This window comes from Microtus oregoni, unplaced genomic scaffold (genome assembly GCF_018167655.1).
Source record: "Microtus oregoni isolate MIOR12 unplaced genomic scaffold, Mior012 000003F_ref0000135, whole genome shotgun sequence".
Taxonomy (NCBI): Eukaryota; Metazoa; Chordata; class Mammalia; order Rodentia; family Cricetidae; genus Microtus; species Microtus oregoni.
This window is the reverse complement of record NW_024543062.1, coordinates 27,946,789-27,971,140: the sequence shown is the minus strand read 5'-3', so window position 1 is coordinate 27,971,140 and position 24,352 is coordinate 27,946,789. Positions and strand designations below refer to the sequence as shown.

Below are 24,352 nucleotides of genomic sequence, written 5' to 3'. Positions count from 1 at the left end.
GGCTGTGCTGTGCCAAAAGGGGAGATCAAGGCTGGTATTACTCAGTACCCTCCTTTGCCAGGAGTCCTCTCCAAGGTACACTCTCAAACCTGTGTCTCTTGCCAGCCTTCAGGTGAGGAATGGATTCCACTCTAGGCTCTTTCACGCTCTTCAAGTTTGGGGTCTTGTTTTAAAAAGCCTTGAGCTCTGGATCAATAGGTTCCAAAAGCCATGCAAGGAAAACAACCACGGAAGTGAAAGGCACGACTGACCCCCACTCTGCTTTCTGGAGGATGCTGCCAGTGTGCAGTCAAGCAGGACTGTGCTGCAGGCCATGGTCAGCAGCCAGGACTGACTGGGAGAGTGCCAGGCTGAGCCACGTGTTGCTTCTGCACTTATGATGGTCCTGATCACCTCCTGAAGTTAATGTGGACTCACTTCTTAATAGCAGGTTTGGGTTCCTCTCCTAAACCCACTCTCCAGTAACTGTATCTCCTCAGAGTATTAAGTGACAGGAGAGAAAGGAATACAAAGAGACTGTGGCAACTAGCAGGAAATTTTTAGTTCAACCTAAAGAAAATATGAGCCCATGATTCTTCTTAAACTTCAGAAAGCATCAAACCAACCTTTAGGAAGAGAGGGCACTGGTTCCGGGCCTGGGGACACGATGACCAAAACCACTGCGGGAGGTTTTCAGCTTTGGCAGTTGACACAAAATACCCAAGGGCCAGTGGCTGCTGCTTGAGCTCCTCCGGGGCCTCCCGAGACAGAAGTCGCTCACCCTGGCTCTGAAAAACATGGCCCCAAATCACAATGAGCACCGTCAGGAGGTGACCATGGTTTTCCCCATGACTCTGGTCACTAGTGATGGTCTCCTGCCTGCATATCTTCCACCAAGTTCCGGGCAGCTGAGAAATATGACAGGAAATACACAAGTCTCTGCAGCCAGCTTAGGCACTGACAAGATCATACCATCCTGACAAGATGGGTACACTGGTGCTGGGGCTTTATGCTACAGCACGCTGAGACAGGAGAACCTAACATCCTCAGCTGCTCTTTCGCCATCGGTCCCCAGAACCCCCAGAGCACACCTGTTCTCCATCATCACTGGGATGAGAACTAAGTGCCATGCACCAGAATGCACAGGGTAGCAATGCTCCTGGCACTGTGTAGAGTCTGGAGTGCCTTACTGCAGCACTTTCCGCCCCAGTGGCTATCCAGAATTTAAAAGGTGCCTTTAGCACAAGTAATAGTAAGTGATCAGTTGTTTCTGGATGCCTTCTATTTAGAGAAAGAAATGATCTTTAATTACTTACTATATCAAATCCTATCAACTCTGATTCTGGACATAATAAAAAATAAAAATATTTTTATGGCCCAAGAAAAAAAGCAAAGCCGGGATATAGCAGTATATGTACACACATCTATGTGCATGCAATCCACACTCTTAGGAGATAAGGACATTAAGGTAGGAGGATCAGACTTCAAGGTACAATAAACAATAGCCTTTGCTGTCACCTTGAACACACAGTCCTACTTAATGACTTAACTCGAGATAAACCGTCTAGAAAAAGGAAACGCTCAAGAGCTTCTTGGAGTCACCAGGCTGAGGAGCTCAGCACTGAGAAAGGCCACCTGACTAGTTTCGGGATAGAACTGTTTGCACGCAACATCCAGGCTCTGAGAAAGGAAGAGCACACAGGCACCTCCATCAGATAAGGCTTTATGAACTAAGATGAACTACAGCAGCAAACACATGACTGGGGCTCACTGCAGATCACAGTGAACCAAGTCACAGGAATATTCATTATTCCTGTTTCAGTTTCTGTCAAAATAACCTCCAGTAAACAAGCTGCTTGTCACTCTCTGGTCATCAGTCTAAAGGAAACCTAGACATTTACCATCTCATCCTCACTGAGGGCACTGCACAGTCCTGTCCCTTCAGTTGCTCCACGACTAAAGTAAGTGCTAAGCCTTCCTTCTGAGCACCCGTAAGTGACTGCAGTGCTGGCAACATGGTCCTGTCTAGGAGTCAGTGGACAGAGGGCTGCTGCACTTACTCAGGGCAGACACCAGACAACAGATTCTCAGTGACCTAATCTCCCAAGAACCATTATTAGAAGCACAGCACAACCATGAGACCTTTGTCCTGCTGGCTGGGACAAACCTGACATGAGCTATGGGACAGCCTTTGACTTTAAACCCTTGTTAGTCCAGGGCATTTAAAGACTGAGCTAATGTTGAACTCTGGCTTCTTCACTAATTTGCAGCAGTGATCTAGAGACGTCTGTAAACTATACACTGGTGGCTCTGATGTCTCCCACCAGGACAGTGCAAGAGAAACAAAGTGGACACAAACCACGGAGGCTCCTCGCAGGCACGTGCTGAGTAGCAGTTCTGCCCGCCTCTTCTTATTAAAGCCACTATCTGGGAAGATGCAAAATGCTAAGAAAAGTATTTTTTCTTGTTCAAAACCAAAATCATACAGCCCCTCTTGGGGAGGTTGGCATGGACAACATGTGCCTATGGTTTCTCAGCCTTTCAACTTCCCTTGTCGCGGGGCTGGAGAGATGGCTTAGTGGTTAAGAGCATTGCCTGCTCTTCCAAAGGTCCTGAGTTCAATTCCCAGCAACCACATGGTGGCTCACAACCATCTGTAATGAGATCTGGTACCCTCTTCTGGCCTGCAGGTGTACACGCAGACAGAATATTGTATACATAATAAATAAACTTCCCTTGTTGCCCAAAACCAAGGAAAACCGCAGGCAGGAGCACCACCGAAAGCCTTGCACACCAGAGGACTAACTTTCTAATAAAGGGGCACACTAGGAATATCTGGAAGGTGCTTTCCAAATTCCTGCTCTCCAAAATTGGGCTGGGAAGCTGTGGCACAGAGACCTCGAGCGCTGGAGAGAGAGGTGCATGCAGTCAAATCATGGCTGCTGATGGTGATGGCAACTTTCCTGGGGGTTGTGGTTGTTCTCGGCAACCTCCTTCCGGCAGTTCTTACCCGACTGTGCTGGAAGTGAGAGCCCACACCGATTCCAGAGGGAGAGCCTGGTGAGGGAACTGGGGATGAGTTGGGAGAGGAATGGAGGTTCCCAGTCATTAAGATGCCAATGTCATTGTCCATATCATCTGGGAATGGAAGGTCTACAAACATATCATCTAGAGGGGAAGAAAACACAGAAAAGTTAAAAAGGAACCATACTCCACCTCATGCTCTGCTCCTCTTCAACCGCTTCAGGCTACTGCAATACCTAACGGCTGCCTGCTATGAGCTGTCTTTTTGTTCTCGCCAGTGACTTCCTAGCCAAGTAAAAACAGTGGAGAAACCACAACCATGGAGAAAGCCCCCAACTCCTTACAGCTCCAAAGACAAATAAAAAGATGAAAGACAGCTTAAGAGGCAGCTCGGTTGTTGCAAAGTCAATGCTGGCACCATTCAGCAGCAAGCAGACTCTAGCTAGGTCTATGATCAGTACCTACAGGGCTGGAAGGCTGACTTCAGCAAAACAGGTAGGAGCCTGCCATGACATGGGATGAGATCAAAGCAGATCAAAGCAGTGTTCCTTAGAGGATGCTTTACCTCTCACACTGCAAAATGAGGGTACACTTGCAGGAAATTTGGACAGGAAAATGTCAAGGTAAACCATCACCAAATGCCCAGATAACATGGAATCTTGCCACCAGCCCTTCCATTCCCATAGGACTGGGACTTCAATGAGGCTGTCACAGGTACATTTTGGTATCCTTTCCCTCTCCACTTAACATGAATAAACATTGGTAGATGTTAAAAATTCAAAAACAGCACAAATAGATGCATGAAAGAGCATTTTACAAAAAAATATGACTATTTTCAATCCTATAAAAATATTCAAATAGAATTCCATTAAGAATGATCAGCTTTGGAGCTACTCTCCAGTAAACTGCATCCCTTGGTGAGCTAGGAAGCCTGCATCTTCACACAGCCAAGCCCTCCACAATCAGATCAGAAGAGCTCCGCACTGCAGGGACAGTGACTGGTGGGGGACAAGAGCAGATAGAAAGCAGGTTAAGTTAATCACCCATGTTCTCTCGTCTTGATGACTAATTCTGACTATCAACCTAACTGAGTTGCTGAGAAACAGAGTTTCCTGTGAGCATTACTAAGGAAGGACTAACTGGTGGAAGGGCCACCTTGAACACAGGCAATGCCAACTGTGGGTGGAGGCCCAGATGCAGAAAGTAGGAAGGAGAGCAAGAGCGGCTCCCCAAAGCCAGATGTGCTGCCAGGGTTGCCACAGCTTCATTGCCGTGGTCTGAAAGCAGGAACCAAACCAATCTTTCACTTAGGGATTTGCAGAGACACGAAGGCACTAACAAGATGATACCGCAGAGCAGTTCGCCCAGGCGGTTCTTAGACTTTGCATCTCCTCTCCATGGTTTCTACCACGCAGCAGCCAGCACTCCACACTCACTCTGTCTGCTACTGCACGTTCCACTCACCATTGTTGGGGCTAAACCCGTCTTCATTGGGGTAGTTGGCGGGAGCCACTTGGATGGTGGACGATGTTGGGAACACCAAGATATGGGTGCAGGAAGCATCCTGAGGTGTGTTCAGCTGAGACGACTGCATGTTCAGCGCAGTGCTTCGGCCAAACACGGAGCCCATTGTGACGGCATCTTTAAAGACCAGAGCTGTGTCAGTATGCTCTGCAGACCAACAGCCACAGAAGGAGACTCTCACCTGACACAGAAGCCTCAGTGTTCAAGCTCAGAAGATAAAGGTTGCCCCAGTTCCTTAAGGATCTTTAGAGAACCGACAGAGAACACCAGAGATGATGGCCTGACCTCACCTCACACTGGAGATGTGAAGATAAACCCAGACAGAGTCCACCAAATATTTTGTAGATTACTTACCTAAGAAGTAAATTAAAACCCTAAAACTAACCTCCCAGCATCGTTTCCATCTGTGGTCTCTCAATTTATAAAAGCACCTTTCTAATAACATCAACTAATGCTCTGACTAACTCTATGCAGTGCCTACCATACACTGGCCTGCGCTAAGCTCCATCCATGTGCCTCACTGGGTCAGCACACCCACCCTCAAGTAGCAGTAATCGTCTCTACTTTATAAATGAGGACAGAATCATCTAAAAAGCATGTAAACTTCTGGGGTTAGTGATGGCTACCAAGGTGACCTGAGGCCTAAGGAGCACAGTCAGCCACTGTCCTGCACTGAAGCCTGTCCTCAGTCAATCTCCTGACTTCCCACAGGATCAAAAACACACCTTATCTGAAATACACAACAGACCTAACCATGCAGAAGTGCTTAGGGGCGGTCAGAAAACAGCCGTTAGCCACATTTATGAAGCTTGTGTGGCCAATGTCCTGGCTGACACTGAGAGTTTGCTTATGTCTGACCCTGTGCTAAATGTTCTTGTCTTTTCTCCACTACTCACCCTCAACAAGAGCAGAGAGACTAAACCCCTTTTTGAGGTACCACACTGATCTAGAAGCTTTCTGGAGGTGAAATCCCTAGGGATCCAAGAGACTGGATAGTGGTACTAGTCGTGGATTTCCTTGTCACTCCTACCCAGGTTTCACCTCTCTCCCAAGCTGTGGTCAACAACAATAATTAAGTCCTCCCTAGGCAGGCATCAGATGGTCCCATTTTCTAGGTCAAAAACCGAACTCCTCTCAGAGACGCAATGCTTATGAATTACATTTATCTGTGGATTTAAGTCTGAAAGGCCCAGACTGATAAAATCCCTACTCGATCTTAACTAACAAGAGACCATTTACCTGGCATCACAACAAAGGACCCCTGGGGCTCCATGGCAACCAGGCAGGCACTAAGGATAGAAGGAGAGTCTGCAGCGGAGATCCCACACATCCGGCACACATCCTTGAGCTGTTTGCTGATTGTCTGTAGTGAACATTCTCCAAGGAGGATACTCCAGTCTGAAGTCAGAGATTATAAACACAGTCTTTAGAAGTTCATATGGTGGTGTTTTAGACATTGGTCAGTTCTGATTGGAAATGTCACTGTTGTGACCCAGCCCTAAAGGGAGTGGAGTTTTCCGTTTGGTGCCCTTCTTTTACCTGGCTTCTACCTTACTGTGTTACGCAGAAACGAAGGCCTGTTTTCTAGAGGTTGCCATCCTGTCTAGAGTGCCCTTTGAGGGCCTACAACAGACCCTGGCAGATTTAAGTTCTAAAATTCTTTGGATGCTGAGGTCTCTCTTGACTGTGCTAGCCTGTGCTAGTCACTCTTTTCTCAGGATCTGATTCTTTCACTACCCCATCAGCACTTCCCTCTGATACCTGCCCGCTGCCCTACATTGAAGCACTGTGTCTCCTCTGAGCACACGGCGCCCAGCACAGGCATCTATCTCTACAGTCACAGTTTTTCCTCCCGGGAGAGTGCAGGGCAGTATGTTTTATGTTTCTAATGAAATTCACGCTAAGTGGGGAAGAGAACAGTGGCTGAGAACATGAAGAAAATGCCTTAAAATGGTAGGCTCCAGACAGGCCTGGGCGCCACGACACATCAGGAAGACTCTGCTCTTTCTGACAAGCGCTGGCAGCTAAACAGCAGACACTAAGGTTACCTGGAAGCTGCTGTGTGACTTCACGCAGACCATGGTCCCCAAAGGAGGAGCCTCGGGGCAGCAGGGAGGTGACTATGCACTTCCTCTGTCCATCATGGTTCCTCCAGCCACACTCGGGCTCTCCCCGTTAAGGGGCGAGGAAGGAGAATATGCGCCTTCCCACAATCATACACGGAGAGGGTCTTAATCATTTTCTAAAGTGCCAAGCAACAAACAACACGTTCATCCCCTGCTTCTTTTCTATTATTCCCTCCCCTTCCCAAGGGTTATGAATAACTGAAAGCTTTTAAGAAAGAAGACTGACTAAGAGGCAGACCAGGGAGGAAGAGAAGCAATCAGACAGAAATGAAGGGTGGAATCCCCTAGTGTATTAAGCTCCAGGCTACTGACACCAGACTCATTCTAAGGAGATGCTGCTTAAAAAAAATGAAAAGGGCCCCATTTTCTCCCAATTCACAACATCAAATGTGACTTGAAGACACGCCCCCTTCCTCCCCACCCCAGCCACTGGCACACACTGCGGTGTCTGTACACATGTCTGTGAGGCTGAAACCCTGACTGTACACCTGCCTTACAAGCAGCAGCTTTATGGGCTCTGTCTCTCTCAGTGGCTTAATTCCAGGGATTCCATGGTACCTGACTGACTCTAACACAGGGGCTGGTATGAACTACAGTTTAGGGGCAAATCCTGCTGCCACCTGTTTTTGTAATAGAATTCTGTTCACAGAAAGCCATTCATGTAGGTATTTGTCTTATGTTGTTCATAATGTCAAAACTGAAGAGCTGCAAAATGCTCACTCGCTTTGCAAAAAGAAATTGTATTCTCAGGCACTTGGCCAGGACACTGTCCACTCTACTCTGGTAATCACAGACTACTTTGTGATGCATGTCTTCTTCAATCAACTCTATTTTTTGATATTATAATAATTATTTTCTTCTTCCCTCTCCTACCACTAAACCCTTCCATATATGCCTCCTTGCTCTCTTTCAAATTCATGCTCTTTTTATTCTTAGTTGTTGTTACATGCATCTGTGTATATTATATACATAATAATTCTAAATATAATCTGCTCTGCCTGTACAATATTACTCATATGTGTGTTTTCTGAGCTGATCATTTGGTAGTGGACAGTCAATTGATGTGCTCTTCCCTAGGGAAGACTATTCTCCACTTCCACCATCCCTGGGTTGATTGTGGTTCTCTGTCCCCAATGACTTCAGCATGTCTACTGCCATTGTCCTTGCTCAGCTAACGTTGAGGCAGTAATATTGATGAAGTTTTAGTCTGCACAAACAATTCCTGCACCTATGGCTCAGGGAACATTGGAAGAAGGGGGTGGAAAACTTGTAAGAGCCAGAGGACTGGAAAGTCTGTGGTGACAGTGTCTCCTAGGAATGTCAGAAGCTGCACCCACATGTAAGGAACATGCTGGAGAACCAATCTGGGCCCTCACACTTACACAGCAAGCCTTTGACACACTGAGCCATCTCCCCAGCCATAAAGGGTATTCTTACCTATGACCTACACTCTCTATTGTCTTATTCTTTTTACTGTATTAATATACAATATTATTAAAATTAAACTATCATTTTGTACTAATGAAACATGTTTCCTGTTTTACATTTCAAATATTATTTGCGTAAGTAATGGGGACTACAGAGAAACTTTTAAATCCCTGGTTTCTCCCTTTTGTCATCACAGTTGGTCTTTGGGGCAACTTTAAGGCCCTGCTTCGCCCAGCTACCATCATCAGGTGAGTCTCCTCTGTCCCTGCACCTGCTTCAAGGACTGCTCACCTTTAAGCTCCCCATGGCCAAGACGCCCCAAGCGGCCGATGACCACTCTCCAGGGCAGAGATGTCATCTGGACAATCCCCAAGCACCATTCCCATAATTTCTGCAGCCCAATCTTACGCGCAGACACTTTACTCTTCCGTGACCTGAAAGAGAGAGAAACAGGAAGGGTCCTACACAAATCAGTTGTCACTCAGTAAGACACACGGTTCATTTCTAAAGCGCACATCCATGCCCTCCCCACAGAGCTAACAGAGTGAACACAAATAGCAAGGCTTCTCACCTGTTTGGTAAAGCAATGTTTACAACACAGGTCTCCAGTAATTCCCCATGGAGGTCAGTGCAGGATGCCAAGAGCCAGCGCTGGTCATGAGACAGACAATAGCCCACAAAGAGTACATTGTATTTCTGGGTCGCCTCACCAAAAGTCTCTCCTGGCTCTGTCTGCTTGTCTTTGATTGGGGCCAATATAAAGGGAGGGGAATAAAGCTGGATTGGGCTGGGCCGCTGAAATAAGAATCAAATTCAGTATCAGCACAAGGCCTACCAAGACAGCATTTACAATAAAAACCCAGAGCAACAATGAGGGAGGAGAACAAGGAGTAATGACAACAGGCGGCTCCCACCATCCTCTCTCCAGGAATCTAGCAATGATGACACCGACAGCAAAAGTATTAATCAAATTCATGAACTATGGTTTAAAACACCTGTCTAGTAAATGTTATAAGCCATTAATATTTGGTTTAAAGAAACTGCTGCATTAGAAAGTAAGCTTGCCCAATGTCAACAGGCAATAGGAAAGATTAACTCAAGCACAGTGAGATCCATCAGATACAGCCCCAGGAGGGTCTGGAGTCACAGGCAGCAAACTTGAAGGATTCGTAAGATGCAGAGCTATGGCTCTAGGCTGGGAGGTGGGAGAGGTGCTCTGGCTCATACTGTAGCAGCAGATGGCTCTGCCTCCAAAACTCACCTCCGGGTTCTTGAGCGTCATTTCAATGCTGGCTGCAGGCCCAAAGCCCGTGAGGGATTTAATGTGGATCTGTGTAGGCAGAGGCCGCCTGCACTGGCAGTACACTGAAAACGCCATGGATTTCAAGTATTGAATATAGAAAACATGTTCATCCTTCATTGTCTGCAGCATGTACTGGCAAGGCACAATCTACAAGATGCAAGCAATAGTCACTTCAAAACTCCACAAACCAGACAGCTGGAAGATGAGACGGCATGGATTTATGGCTAGAGAGGAGAGAGGGACCCTTAAATCTATACCATGTAGATATCAAATATGAATTCCTCCCAATGAAATAAAAGCTGTACCTCAAATGTCCACCAGTCATTTGAGAAGGGTAGTACCAATGTGCCAGTTTCCTTGAGAGCTGTTCTGCCCCACTGTGGGTACAAATTCTCAACCTCCTGTCCCATGGCCCTCATACTTAAAACTTGCATTTTAATGTATGCTCCATTTGTAGAGTATCTGACATAGTATGCGGCAGTAGTATCTAATCATGTGGAACTCAGACTTTGAGACAATGAAAAACTATCAGCCAATCTCTTCTGTTCACTTTAACTTAAATCCTTTCATCCAAAAAGACAGCTTTCAATAAAATGATGAGGCATTTCAGCTGTACAAAAAAATTTAAAAATCACTTCATTTCAAAGCTAGCCAAGGCACAGGGAAACAGGCACACTCACTCACTACTGAGAAACAAGAACAAGCTTTCTGGAAAGTGACATTCATCACTGTCCACATGTGAGCATCCACTTTTAAACAATGCACCAGCATGTTCACTAGCTTCGCTTACACCACTGGAAAAAGGGAGTGCACATGAAATGCTGACCTATATGAGAAGGGCCAAACATGTAACATATGCTGAGCTATGTGGTACAGGCCCACAGTCTCAGTATTGGAGAGGTTGGGGCACTGGAAGCTGGAGACTAGCCTCAGCGCTACAGTGAGACCTGTCTCAAGATAAGAAAGTGTTTCTTATGACAAATGGCACTGGAAAAGTATTCGTGTGTTAACCGGGAAAAGAACCCTGACACTGTAATGATGAGATTGAGACAAGGGCAGAAACACACTAGGATGGAAATGATAACTGAACCCAAAAGACAGAGCCCTGAAGGAGCACAGTTCCTGCCAAGGCTCATAACTTGGAACTCAAAGGACTGAGAATTCCGTCTCACAGAAACAGCAGCATAGAGGACAAGTCGTGGGCAGCAACCTGGAGAATGAACGAGCTTCTCATGTGCTCGGGTAAGTGATCCAGCATCTCCGTGTAGCAGCGCATCAAGCTCAACAGCCAGAAGTTTCCGGAGCTGGAGTCCTCCTCTGCGGTGTATGTGAAGGGGTCCACCATGTAAATCACGACAGCCGGAGGGTAGGCGTGGCTGTCTGCAGAGTCGGGCTCAGTGGGGATTCCTATCCTCTCCCGCTCTGTAACACTGGAGAGAGAGAGTCAGGTGTGAGGCTCTCACAGCAAAGACAAACTCCATCAAACAAATCAATTACAGAGCACACTGACTCCCCAGGCAGCGATTTCAGATTCAATACAACAGTGGGGGTGGGGGTTACACATCAGGTCCAACATCTTCAAGACAAGACGGAAAACAGCAGTACAAAAACACAAAGCTGCTGTGATGCCCAGAATCTTTTAGAGCCTGGGCATGGATTTCAGGTGAGGGATACAGCTACTAGAGCCTATACACATATCCCCGAACTCAGAACTCTTCAAACGTGTCTGGTCCCGAGCACTTCAGAGCAGGCATACTGAGTCCAAGCTACTCTAAAATGGGAGCTTTCTTCTTCTACTCCTTTGTTTTCTGTATTAATGTTGCACACGAAAATTTTATAACAATACTAGCTAATGAACGCAATAATAAGCGTGTTAATTAGAAGTTCCAGCTTGCTGAGCGGTGCTGGCACACACCTTTAATCCTAGCACTCAGGAGGCAGTGGTGGGGATCTCTGTGAGTTCAAGGCCAGACTGATTTACACAGCAAGTTCCAGGACAGCCAGAGCTACACAGAGAAACCCTGTCTTGAATCCCCCCGCCCCCCCCAAAAGTCCCAGCTCTTCATGTACCCATAGATCAACCAGTGTCACTTTTAATTAGCAAGAATGAAAGGAGCGCTCTACTGGATTTTGAGGCTCTTGAAGTATGTGTGTGAGGGGTGGAGGTGGAGGGAGGTGTCTCGGTTGGGGAGAAACAAACACACCTGTCTTGTCCATCCTGTGAAAGCTGGGCAGAGCTCTGCCCAGGCTCAGTGTCTCCGCAAGCCACATTCCCTGGAGGTCGATCTGTGGAGCTGCCCCCAGCACTGGGGTTCTGCCCTCCAATGCCACCACTGAATCCTGAAGAAGAGGTAGTGCTCATCTGAGGGATGCCTGAAGCAGAGGCAGTCGAGGAGCCTGGAAGCCCAGAGGAGGCAGATGAACTACTTGCTGCAGGGTTTGCAGAGCTGTTGGAGGTGGGGTTGAATGCACTGCCAGCTGGGGGTGCTACTGAGCCTGAATTTGAAGGTAAAGACCCAGTATTCCCAGGTGTGGCTTGTCCCTGTGCTTCTGCTGGTGGACTGTGGTGCTTAGGTGGCATCAGCAGGCCACTGTCGAGCTGCAGAGTGGCTAAATAAGGTGCTGGAGGAAGACAAAAATGATTAGTGACCCTCAGTAGTGTCACCCTGAATACTGTCATCATGTTAAAATATAGACTCCATGCTTGCTCATGGCTAAACCTGGCTTATTGGAAGAGAGAGGAAAGAAATCACTCATAACAAGTCTCTGATGTCACTTAGAACTGGACCTCTTAGCTGTGCATGTGTCCCACGGATATGCACCCCACAGTCACACAGTGCTCCACAGATATGTGCCCCACAGTCACACAGTGCTTTATAGATATACTGTTTCACAAGCTCTGAAAGATATCTTCAAGCTTAAGCAGCTAATACCAAGTAATGCAGCAGTTCTCAAAATGCCTATAAACACATATAACCCCAGTAGGCGACTTCAAAGAATATACACCACATAAAAATCAGGATTTAGTCAGGCATGGTGGCCCAGGCTTTAATGCCAACACTCAGAAGGTAGAGGCAGGTCTATATCACAAGTTCTAGGTGAACCAGAGCTGGACAGAGAGACCCTACCCAGAACACATCAAACTTCAAGAGTCAAGAAACGGATTGCTGGACTTGCAGGAGTGGGGAAGGGAAAGAACTGCCTTACTTTATCTCACCAACTCTCCTGTGCCAAACACTTGCCCATTTACCTAGGTGATGGCGGCAAACTTGAGCATAAAGTTTGAGTCTGGAATGATTGTCATTCTCCTCACTGCTCCAAGGCTGATTAAACCACTCGCTCACAAGCTCCTCCGTCAGCTTCTGGGCCACAGTCTTCCCCACGCGCATGATCCCGTCGCGGAGCACTTTGCAGATGGGCTTGTGCTGCCCCAGCCGACACATCTGGAAGCACATAAGACGATCTCTGACAACAGCCACCATTCATGCCAGCAAACCAGCAATAGCAGCAGGCCTTCCCTGGCAGACATCTTGTCCCCTGACACTGCTCTGTCCTTCCGACCCTGGTGAGATCTTCTAACTAGGCAGAGCTGCTGCTGCACATGCATACTGGCGGTCTAAGAGTCAGAGTGGAGATGCCTCTCTCCAGGATACTCATGGAGGAGGGATTTCACAGAATCAACTATGAGGAGGGAGTTTTCTACTTGGCTGGAATGTATCCCTTAGAGCTGCTGAGGTGAGGAAAGCTCACCGCGCTGGTTAGTTTGGACACAAACCTAGACATGTCTGGGAAGAGGGAATGTCAATAGAGGAACTACCTCCATCAGATTGGCCTGTGGGGCATTTTCTTGATTAATGACGGGTATGTGAGAGCCAAGCTTACTGTGAAGGTTGCATAAAAACCACAGCTGAGCAAGCCAGAGAAAGTGAACCAGCAAATGCCATTCTTCACTGCTATCTGCTTCGCGTCCTGCCTCTTGGTTTCTGCCCTGACTTCCCTCCAGGATGGACTGTAACCTGTAAGCTGAAATAAACCCCTTTCCTCCCTGGGTTGCTTTTGGTTAGTGTTTTATCACAGCAACAGAAGGCAGACTAGGAGCTGAGCAGTCCAACCTGCCCAGAGTACCCTCCACGAGCAGCTCCTCAAGAGGAGCAGTGGCACACGCACACCTAAACAGATAAACAGACCCAGCGAGCTGCAAACTTTGGAATCGGCTGGAGGGTCATCCAAGCTACCTGTGATAGCTTAATTCTGACTTTATAGTGCTTTACACGCACAGACAAGGCAAGGGTCAAAGGTGACATATCCAAGAATTTCTTCTGTGTCTTAACAGATACCAATGCGTTGTAAGCTGGCATCTCCTGTTCACCACTAGCCCATGTTCACCGAGACACTTAAAGACAGCAAATCCTGTTCTAGATCACATTTGAAGTCAGCTGGGTATCTTATTTACAAACACTTCCCCAGTGCTCACAGGTGCTTGCCAGCATTCTAAGCACTTTAGGAAATACTGGTTTCATTTCATGCTGCCAACACACAGACACTGGGACTACAGGTACAAGGCGTTTGCACTTCAGCAGAAAACATACATGTACCTGCCATTCCAAGATCCAGGAGTCAAATTTCAGGACTAAAGTAATTTATATACTAAAGATGCAAAACTATGATCCTGAGTTTCATATTAATAGGGTTACTATATTTTTAATCTATATAAAAAATTAGGATAAATATAGTAATAAACTCAACAGAAGCATGAGCCATTAAAATTATCCTTCAATTCAGACATTTTCAAGGTAAATGCTTTGGTACTACTCTCAGGAATTCTCAGAGCTAAAACATAAGCACGAAGCGTGTGCATGCCTTCTGTGTTTAAAGCCCTCCCTCCCCAGTCAACACATGCCTGCTGACTCTGAGCTGGCAAATGGAAACCCTTGGATGGGATTTTAGGTGTGTGGTGAGGCTGGCATTCTCAATCTAGTAAAAACAAAGCCTTGGGGAAGTGCTGCTCTTCCAGAAAGCAAAACAAAGACAGAAAAACAACAGTTCAACTCTACATTTCATCCCTACTTACAAGCACTCTTTGAAATCTACCTCCAGGTTCATTCCTTCAGTTACAACCAGATGCAGGCCTCACATCAAGGAGGTCGCCACCATTAACTTGCTCACCTCATATACAGCACTCAAGTCCCTGAAGAAAGTTTTGGCTCCTTCGAGCAAGGCCTCATTTTCTGGACACACCACAATATAAGCAACATCACGATGGCCCCCATAAGGCTCCAAGAGCAGCTTCTCCCAGAAGGGCAAGGAGAAGGGTGAGATGGTCAGGAATTCCTTGTCGTAGCCCACCAGCAGAGTGGGGATGGGCAGGGGCTCAGGAGACTCTTCTGAACCTGGAATGACATTGCTATTTAGGATACTAGGCAGTGTGGCAGTCCCTGATGTTCTGATGGTATGCCTGAGCCATGGGGGCCTTTTCCATGAGCTGAGGTGCTCCTGCAATCAGCCCACTAAATGGGCTCCAATGAAGAGTCTCACAAGAGTCAGAACATCTTAGAAAGATCCAAGGAGAGCAGAGGCAGAAGGCAGGAAGCCAGGTTTACTCTGCCGGCAGCACTGCTTCAGTGAGCTTCAGCACAGCACAGGGGCCTTGCCATAGAGTAGGAGGAGAGCAAATGCATAAGCCCAGATCAGCAGACACTGTGGCTGAGGCAGAATTCCTTTAGGGAACCTAAGTGTGACTGAGGAAGAGGCTACTCATGACCAGGGAGGCCAGGTCTTGCAACAACCAGAGCACAGAAGCAAAAAGGAAATTAGAAGTCAAGACTCACCATAGGTCCCACGTCCTGCCATCTTATGGAACTGCTGCCAGGTGAGCGGTCCCTGAACATGCTGGATGTTCTCCCAGGTCCTGCCTGTGCGCTTCTTCTGGATAGCATCCTGTAGAAAGGGTTGCAGGGACAGCAGCATACGTACCACATCTTGGGATGATAGCATGCTTGTATCCAGCACTGTGGGAGGGGAGAAGAACAAAGAACAAGGATGTAGGGGTGGCACTCTCCCTCCTAGATGACATTCTGAGTCTCTGTTACAGGAGATCGACAACCTTGGAGTCAAGAGAAAGGGCTTTCCAAATAAAGAAAATAACTGGCAACTTGTTAACAAGAATAATGAGGGAAGTGGACTACACTACATAGACGATTCAACAGAAAAACTGTATAAAAAAGTAAGAAGAGAAGTCTCACTTGTTTCACATAAACCTGTTTCCCAGATCTTTCACAAGACACAGAGGTACAAAGGTGCCTTAGTCACCACGTTCCTTTCTTTTTGGAGGTAGAGGTTCAAGACAGGGTTTCCTGTAGCTTTGGAGCCTGTCCTGGAACTCACTCTGTAGACCATGCTGGCCTCGAACTCACAGAGATCCACCTGCCTCTGCCTTCCAAGTGCTGTGATTAAAGGCGTGTGCCACCACCGCCTGGCATATCATGTTCCTTTCATTTACACATGTTGATGTTTTGAGGATGTGGGGACAAAAAGACAAGACCCTGACAACCTTGTAAAATTTCCTTATAAAACACCGAATGCGTAAAGAGAAAGGACCTTTGCCATGGCACCCAAAGGACATCTGCACCCAGACAGGCAGGACAGCAATGCTCATGGCCTAAGAGATATACCCTTCCACTGACAGTGGGTCCTGAGCCACAGAGCAATGTACAGCTGTGTGTCCCCATGTGGGTGTGGCTGATGCTTCTGTGCCAGAGAAGGACCCACAACCTTCCTCAGTCTTGGAAAGATGAGACTGTGACTCCAAAGGGCAGGGGCTTCATGCTACCCTCTGGCTGATTAAAAAAGAGGCCGGGCAGTAATCTAAGATGTAGCTACCAACTAAATTAGAGACCAGAGGCTCTCACGAGTCTTAGAGCATTTATAGGTGTGTTTGCGGCTTTGCACTGGTCATCCAACAGAGTTTTGTTTGGTTTCTTAATTTTGGAATAAATAAATCTAGAAAATTCCATAAATAAACATGGATGCCCAGTGTTTCCTAAAAACCGAAAGATCTGGCAAAGCAGAGGCGAGAGCCTTGTGAGCTGGCACAGCCATAGCAGTAGCAGCAGCGCCTCAGGACTTCTGCTTGCTGGTGATCTGTTCGAGACTGAAGCAGCACGAATCGCCTTCAACTTTACACTTTTTTCTCTTTCACTCACAGTAAAGAATCACAGCGAAGCACTTCCTCCATCTGAGCCTCCACCAAAAGTGGGCAATGAATGACCAGGAGCAGCCCAGATTCAAGGCCACAGAAGCAAACACTGTCTGGATGTACAGGGTTGGTGTTTTGAAAAGATCCAGTCCAAGGCATCATTTTCTGAAAGTCTGTCTCCTGCCTTACTCATCTGCAGCAAACTGGCTACTTTGAATCATTTTAGCACCCCAGACTTGCTCTGAAGTAAGAAAAGCAATTCCTCACACAGAAGGCTACGGCTGATCCAAGACCCTGTGGCTACTGTTTGGACAGGCACCCCTTATCCTCCCCCTATTCCACCCGACCCCTAAGTTTATCACCCAGCACTTTATATCTTTACTTCTTAAATTCATTCAGTAGATATTAATTGAGGGCCTAACAAGCCAGAGCCAGTGAGTCTGAAGGCAGGTAGTTATAAAAACGAGAGCTCTTGAGGCTCCATTTCCAGGAAGCAAGCCTTGCCTCTCCACTTCCCAGCACACATTGAAAGACCCCCCCCCCCCCCCCGCCCAGCTTGTTAAACAACTTAGCACCGGTAACGCCATTTTACAAGGCTTGTACTGAATATTCAGGGTTTGAACAAAGGGCAGTTTAGAAGCTGCCAAAATGAGATAGAGACACTTGTGGCTGGGCCGGGGGAGGAACGAGGAATACCGAGAATATGGCTGGGTGTCGTCTGCCCCAGGCGGGGAGAAGACACTCTGTCTGCCCTAGATAAGAGCCAAGGCAGCCCATATCTGAATTCTCGGGGACTAGGGACCTTGTCCCGACCTGAACTCGGCCACATTCAAACTGACCAATGAAAACCCTGTAACTATGCTTCTCGCTTCTGTACTGCGCTTTTTGCTCCCCAAAACATATATAAACCCATTACCCCGACCTGGAGGGGTACAAGTCCTCTGAGAGACTTTGTCGCCCCAGGTACCTGTGTATCTGAATAAACCTCTTGCTGTTTGCATCCGTACAAGTGGTCTCGCTGTTCCTTGGGAAGGGTCTCCCCAGAGGAAAGACACTCTTGGAGGGTCTTTCATTTGGGGGCTCGTCCGGGACTTGGAGACCCCCACCCAGGGACCACCGACCCACCACCGGGAGGTAAGCTGGCCAGTGCCCTGTCTGTGTCTGTGTCTATGTCTGTCTGAGTCTTATGTCGTTCTGTCATTCAGTAAGATTCGATAGGGTCTATCAGTATCTGGCGGGCCAGGGAAGGAGCTGACGAGCTCAGACTCCCCCCCCCCCCAGCCCTAGAAGACGTTCTAAGGGTGTCTGGAGCCTTTGGGGCTCAATCCGTAACTGGAGGACACTCCAGTATCCATAGGGGCTAAGAGTGACCAGGTCACTCCTCTAGTTCCCAGGAGGCCTCCATCTGAATCCGTAATGCTGCACAGCTTCTGATTTTGAGTTTGGTTTTGGTTGTTTTGTTTCTTTGTTTTTATGTCCTTTGTTTTTGGTATATCTGTTTGTACTCGAGTCTAAATCTGGTACCATGGGACAATCGTTAACAACACCTTTAAGTCTCACTTTAGATCACTGGCCTGATGTCCGGGACGGAGCAAACAATCAATCGGTCGAAGTGCGAAAGAAAAAAATGGGTGACTGTCTGTTCGTCTGAATGGCCCACATTCATAGCCGCGGGACGGCACTTTTAACCTTGATATCATTTCCTAGGTGAAGGAGCAGATGTTCGACATAGAATCCCCAACCCCCTCACCTATGGCTGGCCGACTGAGGGGCAGACGCGGGCCACCGCCTGATTCCACCTCCCACGCCCTTCCCCTCCGAGAGGGTCCGAATGACCAGCAACAGCACAGGCCATTCTCAGCTTCTGATCTTTACAACTGGAAGCAACTAACTTGATAGAATCTATCCTAGTTACACACCAGCCCACCTGGGACAACTGCCAGCAGCTCTTGCAGGCTCTGTTGACCTTGGAGGAAAAACAAAGAGTCTTTTTGGAGGCGCGGAAGAATGTCCTGGGCCACAATGGACGCCCGACCCAGCTGCCGAACGAGATTGATGCGGCTTTTCCCTTGACCCGCCCTAATTGGGACTTTACCATGGACGCAGGTAGGGGACAGGGGACACCTATGTCTTTACCGCCAGTTGCTCATAGCGGGTCTCCAAGGGGCAGTACACCACCCCACTAATTTGGCTCAGGTAAAGCAAGTGATACAAGGGAATGAGGAGACACCCTCAGCATTTTTAGAAGGCTTAAGGAAGCATATAGAATGTATACCCCTTATGACCCTGAGGAGCCTGGACAGGCCACTAGCATTTCGATGTCTTTCATTTGGCAGTCCAGCCCAGATATCCGAAGCAAGTTGCTGAGATTGGAGGGTCTGCAGGGATATACCTTACAGGATTTACTGAAGGAAGCAGAAAAAATTTTTAACAAAAGGGAAACTCCGGAGGAAAAGAAAGAGATATTATGGCAGAGAATAAAAAAGAATCAGGAGGAAAAAGACATAAAAAGAATAAAGAATTAAACAGGCTGCTGGCCACTGTAGTTCAAGGACAAGATAAACAGGGAGGTAGGCTGGGAGAACGGAAGGGGGCCAAAATGGATATTGACCAATGTGCCTACTGCAAGGAACGAGGCTGCTGGATCAGGGCATTCTCACTCCCTGCCGATTGCCATGGAACCCCACCCCCCTCCTGCCAATAAAAAAAAAAAAAAAAAACGGGGACTGGGGACTATTGGCCAATGCAGGATCTGAGAGAGGTTAACAAAAGGGTGGAGGACATACACCCCACGGTCCCCAACCCTTACAATCTATTTGAGTACTCTGCCACCATCCCATGTTTGGTACACCGTATTGGATTTAAAGGATGCTTTCTTCTGCTTGCGGTTACATCCTGAGAGCCAGTCCCTTTTTGCCGTTGAATGGAAGGACCCAGATCTTGGACTTTTGGGTCAATTGACCTGGAATTTAAGAATAGCCTGACCCTCTTTGATGAGGCCTTACACTGGGACTTGGCAGACTTTCGGGTTCAGTACCCCGCCCTGATATTGCTCCAATATATTGATGACCTCCTTCTGGCGGCCGCCTCGGAAAAAGAATGTCAGGAGGGCACAAAAGCCCTCCTACAGACATTGGGACAATTAGGATATCGGGCATCAGCCAAAAAGTCTCAGATATGTCAGAAACAAGTCATTTACCTAGGTTATCAAATGAGAGATGGACAGAGATGGCTGACCAAGGCGCGCAAACAGACTATTATTAACATCCCTGCCCCCCAGAACCCCCGCCAGCTGCGGGAGTTTCTGGGAACAGCGGGGTTCTGCCGCCTCTGGATCCCAGGATTTGCAGAGATAGCTACACCCCTGTACCCCCTAACCAAGCAGGGGGCAATGTTCAGATGGGAAAAGAAATAGCAAAAGGCTTTTGAGGACAATATCAAAAAGGCTTTACTAACCTCACCCACATTGGGCCTTCTAGACATTACCAAGTCCTTTGAACTGTTTATAGATGAAAAGCGGGGATATGCCAAGGGGGTCCTGACCCAGAGACTGGGCCCCTGGAGGCGTCCTGTGGCCTATCTGTCCAAGAAACTTGACCCAGTAGCTTCTGGATGGCCACCCTGTCTACGGATGGTAGCAGCTATTGCAGTCCTTACCAAGGACACAGGTAAATTGACTCTAGGCCAGCCATTGACCATCCTGGCACCCCATGCAATGGAGGCCTTGGTCAAACAGCCTCCAGACCGCTGGCTTTCCAATGCCCGCATGACTCATTACCAAGCCATGCTCCTGGATGCGGACCGGGTGCAATTTGGACCTGTGGTCACTCTCAATCCCGCAACCTTGCTCCCCTTGCTGGAGGAGGCAGAGCAGCATGATTGCCTCCAGATCCTTGCGGAAATGCACGGGACCAGACCAGACCTGACGGATCACCCTCTTCAGGACGCTGACTACACCTGGCACACCGATGGTAGCAGCTTCCTCAAAAACGGGGAACAGAGAGCGGGGGCAACAGTAACCACAGAAACTGAGGTAATTTGGGCTGAGGCCCTACCAGCAAGCACCTCATCCCAAAGAGCAGAACTCATCGCATTGACCCAGACACTCCAGATGCTCCAGATGGCAGAAGGTAAGAAACTTAATGTCTATATGGACAGTCAATACGCCTTTGCCACTGCCCATATACATGGGGAAATTTACTGAAGGCGAGGGCTCCTGACCTCAAAAAAAAAAAAAATTAAATTATAAATAAGACTAAAATCTTGACACTACTCAAAGCCCTATTTCTGCCCCAAAAACTGAGTATTATGGGCTGTCCTGGCCACCAAAAGGGCCACAGCCCAGAGGCAAAAGAAAATCGATTGGCGGATGCTGCCGCCAAAGAGGCTGCCCTAAAAACAATCAGCACCTCCTGAGCCTTCACTTTGACCGATTCAGAAAATACAAGGCTGTTCTGATGTCCACTGCCCTAAAGTCAAGAGGACACCAACCTCCTAAAGAAAATGGGGGCCACCTATGACCCCAAAGAGTAACATTGGGTCTTCAAGGAAAAGACTGTTATGCCAATGAGAAACCTTACTGGAACGACAGGAAACTGGCCCCTACCTCCTAAACAGAGATGGGGCCCTACAAAAGGTAACTGATAAAAATAAAGCCTGTGCTCAAGTAAATGCAGGTAAGACTAAGCTTGGGCCAGGGGTCCGGGTACGGGGGCATCGCCCCGGAACTCATTGGGAAATTGACTTCACCGAAATAAGACCTGGACAATATGGATACAAATACCTATTGGTATTCATGGACACCTTTTCAGGATGGATGGAAGCCTTTCCCACCAAGCACGAGACTGCTAAGGTTGTAACTAAAAAGCTCTTAAAAGAAATCTTTCCCAGGTATGGCATGCCCCAGGTATTGGACACTGATAATGGACCTGCTTTCATCTCCCAGGTAAGTCAGTTGGTAGCCAAGCTATTGGGGATTGATTGGAAATTACATTGTGCATACCGACCCCAAAGTTCAGGGCAGGTATAACGGATAAATAGAACCATCAAGGAGACTTTGACCAAATTAACGCTTGCAACTGGCTCTAGAGACTGGGGGCTCCTCTTTCCCCCAGTCCTCTACTGGGCCCGGAACACGCCGGGCCCTCATGGACTCACCCCATTTGAGATACTATATGGGACACCTCGACCATTCATTAATTTCTTTGACTCTAATATTGCTGATTTTGCTAACAGCCCTTCTCTGGAAGCTCATTTACAGGCACTGCAGATTGTCAAGAGAGGTCTGGAGGCCATTAGCTGCAGCCTATCGGGAACAACTGGACAAACTGGTGGTACCACATCCCTTCCAGATAGGAGACACTGTCTGGGTCCACAGACATCAGACCAAAAACCTAGAACCCCGCTGAAAGGGACCATACACCGTACTGCTGACCACCCCCACGGCGCTGAAAGTTGACGGCATCGCCGCCTGGGTCCACGCCTCCCACGTCAAGGCAGCCCATCACCCTGAGGAGAAGGAGCCAACTGTGACCCCACCATGGAGAATCCAGCGCACCCAAAACCCGTTAAAACTAAGACTCACCTGTGGAGCCCCTTGATTACTCTCTGGGACCTGCTAGGACTGGTAGGGACCACCCTAGGGGGGGAGCCCACACCAGACATATTCCTTAAAATGGCAAGTCCTGTCCCCAAGTGGAGAGATTGTTTGGGAAATTCAGGACAACCATGCACTTAACACTTGGTGGCCTACTCTCACACCCGATTTTTGCCAGTTAGCTGCAGGATCAAATGACTGGGACCTAGAGATTCCCGAATCCACTTAAAACAATTGAATGGAAGATTCCATTCAAAGTCATAAGAGAAATGGGGGAATGAAAGACCCCCCCCCCCCACCCAGCTTGTTAAACAACTTAGCACCGGTAACGCCATTTTACAAGGCTTGTACTGAATATTCAGGGTTTGAACAAAGGGCAGTTTAGAAGCTGCCAAAACGAGATAGAGACACCTGTGGCTGGGCCGGGGGAGGAACGAGGAATACAGAGAATATGGCTGGGTGTCGTCTGCCCCAGGCGGGGAGAAGACACTCTGTCTGCCCTAGATAAGAGCCAAGGCAGCCCATATCTGAATTCTCGGGGACTAGGGACCTTGTCCCGACCTGAACTCGGCCACATTCAAACTGACCAATGAAAACCCTGTAACTATGCTTCTCGCTTCTGTACCGCGCTTTTTGCTCCCCAAAACATATATAAACCCATTACCCCGACCTGGAGGGGTACAAGTCCTCTGAGAGACTTTGTCGCCCCAGGTACCTGTGTATCTGAATAAACCTCTTGCTGTTTGCATCCGTACAAGTGGTCTCGCTGTTCCTTGGGAAGGGTCTCCCCAGAGGAAAGACACTCTTGGAGGGTCTTTCAACATGTCCCTATCTCACTGCTCTCTAGTCAGTCTGTATGTAGGAGACAGCTATGTCCCTCACTCCTACAACACCAAGAGTTATCCAAAGGCAGTGCATTAATTCTCCATCCCCACCCTCCCTCTGCTCTGGTGTGCTCAGAGGCCACAGTTCATCACTGTGGTATCACCAGTCACATTTTGGAGTGCTGGTTGGCTCCCGCCCCCACGCCTCTCCAGACACACTCTGCCCACTGCTCAGGGCTCCTGTGCACCTGGTTCCAGTCATCACCACAGGCCAACAATGGTCTTCTGGACTTCAGCTCCAAGTCTTGACACTTCCACCCAGACTACTCACAAGGAATCCTTAAAGCTGCATTCATGGCTGCTTTCCCTAGGCTGGCCCTCTTTCAGCGCCCAACCCCAGGAACCCTCATGAGCACCTGCCATGCTTAGCCCCACTCTGCTTGTCCTATACTACTACTCCCCACACAGGTCTGAAATGTGCCTAATTCTTTCCTAAAGCAAGTTATTATGTATTTTCTCTTTTTTTCTGTAACTATTTCTTTTATTAAACTATTTTAAAGTTGGGCTGGAGAGATGGCTCAGAACTTAAGAGCATTTGTTCTTGCAGAGGACTGGGACTCAAGTCCCAGTAATGACATGGTGGCTCACAGTTGTCTGTAACTACAGCTCCAGGGGATCCAGCATCCTCTTCTGACCTCTGTGAGCACCAGGCATGGACATGGTGCACAGATAAACATGCAGGCAAAATGTGCATACATATAAATCTAATTGAAAAAAGGATCTATTATGTGCATGCATGTGTGTCTATATGTGGGTACCAGCTAAAAAGGGTAGGTGCCCAGAGGGGGTGGATGAAGGCATCAGATTCCCTGGAGCTAAAGTTATAGGTATTTGTGGGTACCTTTATGTGGGTGCTAAGAACTCAACTCAGGCCCTTTACTCGGGGAGCACAGGCTCTCCCTCTCCCCACTTTTCTGCGGCAGGGTCTCACTATATAGCCTTGGCTAGCCTAGAACTTGCTATGTAGACTAGACTGGCCTAAAATTCACAGAGATTTCCCTGCCTTTCCCTCCCAAGTCTGAATATAAGCTGCTAACCACCAAGATACCTCTCTAGCCCCAATCTACTGGTTTCTGTTGGTTTTCCCAGATCTGTCCTTGATATTTTTTTATCCTTATCTGACATTACTGTCAGAATACAGACTTTGGTTATCTTTTAAAAAATATCTTCCATGACCAATTATCTTTCTTGCTGTTTGGATAAAGCCTCCACCTCACTGTGGCCCTGACTTCTCACCTCCTTTCAGTCCCTCTGGAACACGAGTTTCAGAGTTCAGTGCCACTGTGAAACCTC

General features: G+C 47.9%; 1 protein-coding gene across 4 annotated transcripts in view; it reads right to left on the bottom strand.

Annotated features, from left to right (window-relative positions):
• Med13l (mediator complex subunit 13L) overlaps positions 1-24,352 on the bottom strand; it is a 238,373-nt gene that overhangs the window by 5,824 nt on the left and 208,197 nt on the right. For 3 of the 4 annotated variants that reach the window (XM_041645984.1, XM_041645991.1, XM_041645994.1), the window contains exons 18-29: positions 15,213-15,392; positions 14,551-14,774; positions 12,635-12,827; positions 11,589-12,006; positions 10,595-10,814; positions 9,343-9,531; positions 8,653-8,876; positions 8,373-8,542; positions 5,767-5,925; positions 4,468-4,644; positions 2,990-3,147; positions 606-767 (exon numbers count right to left, since the gene is read on the bottom strand). In XM_041645984.1, coding sequence (XP_041501918.1) covers positions 606-767; positions 2,990-3,147; positions 4,468-4,644; positions 5,767-5,925; positions 8,373-8,542; positions 8,653-8,876; positions 9,343-9,531; positions 10,595-10,814; positions 11,589-12,006; positions 12,635-12,827; positions 14,551-14,774; positions 15,213-15,392 — 2,474 coding nt within the window. The remainder of the gene's footprint in view (positions 1-605; positions 768-2,989; positions 3,148-4,467; positions 4,645-5,766; positions 5,926-8,372; positions 8,543-8,652; positions 8,877-9,342; positions 9,532-10,594; positions 10,815-11,588; positions 12,007-12,634; positions 12,828-14,550; positions 14,775-15,212; positions 15,393-24,352) is intronic. The other variant, XM_041645993.1, reaches the window with a different exon arrangement.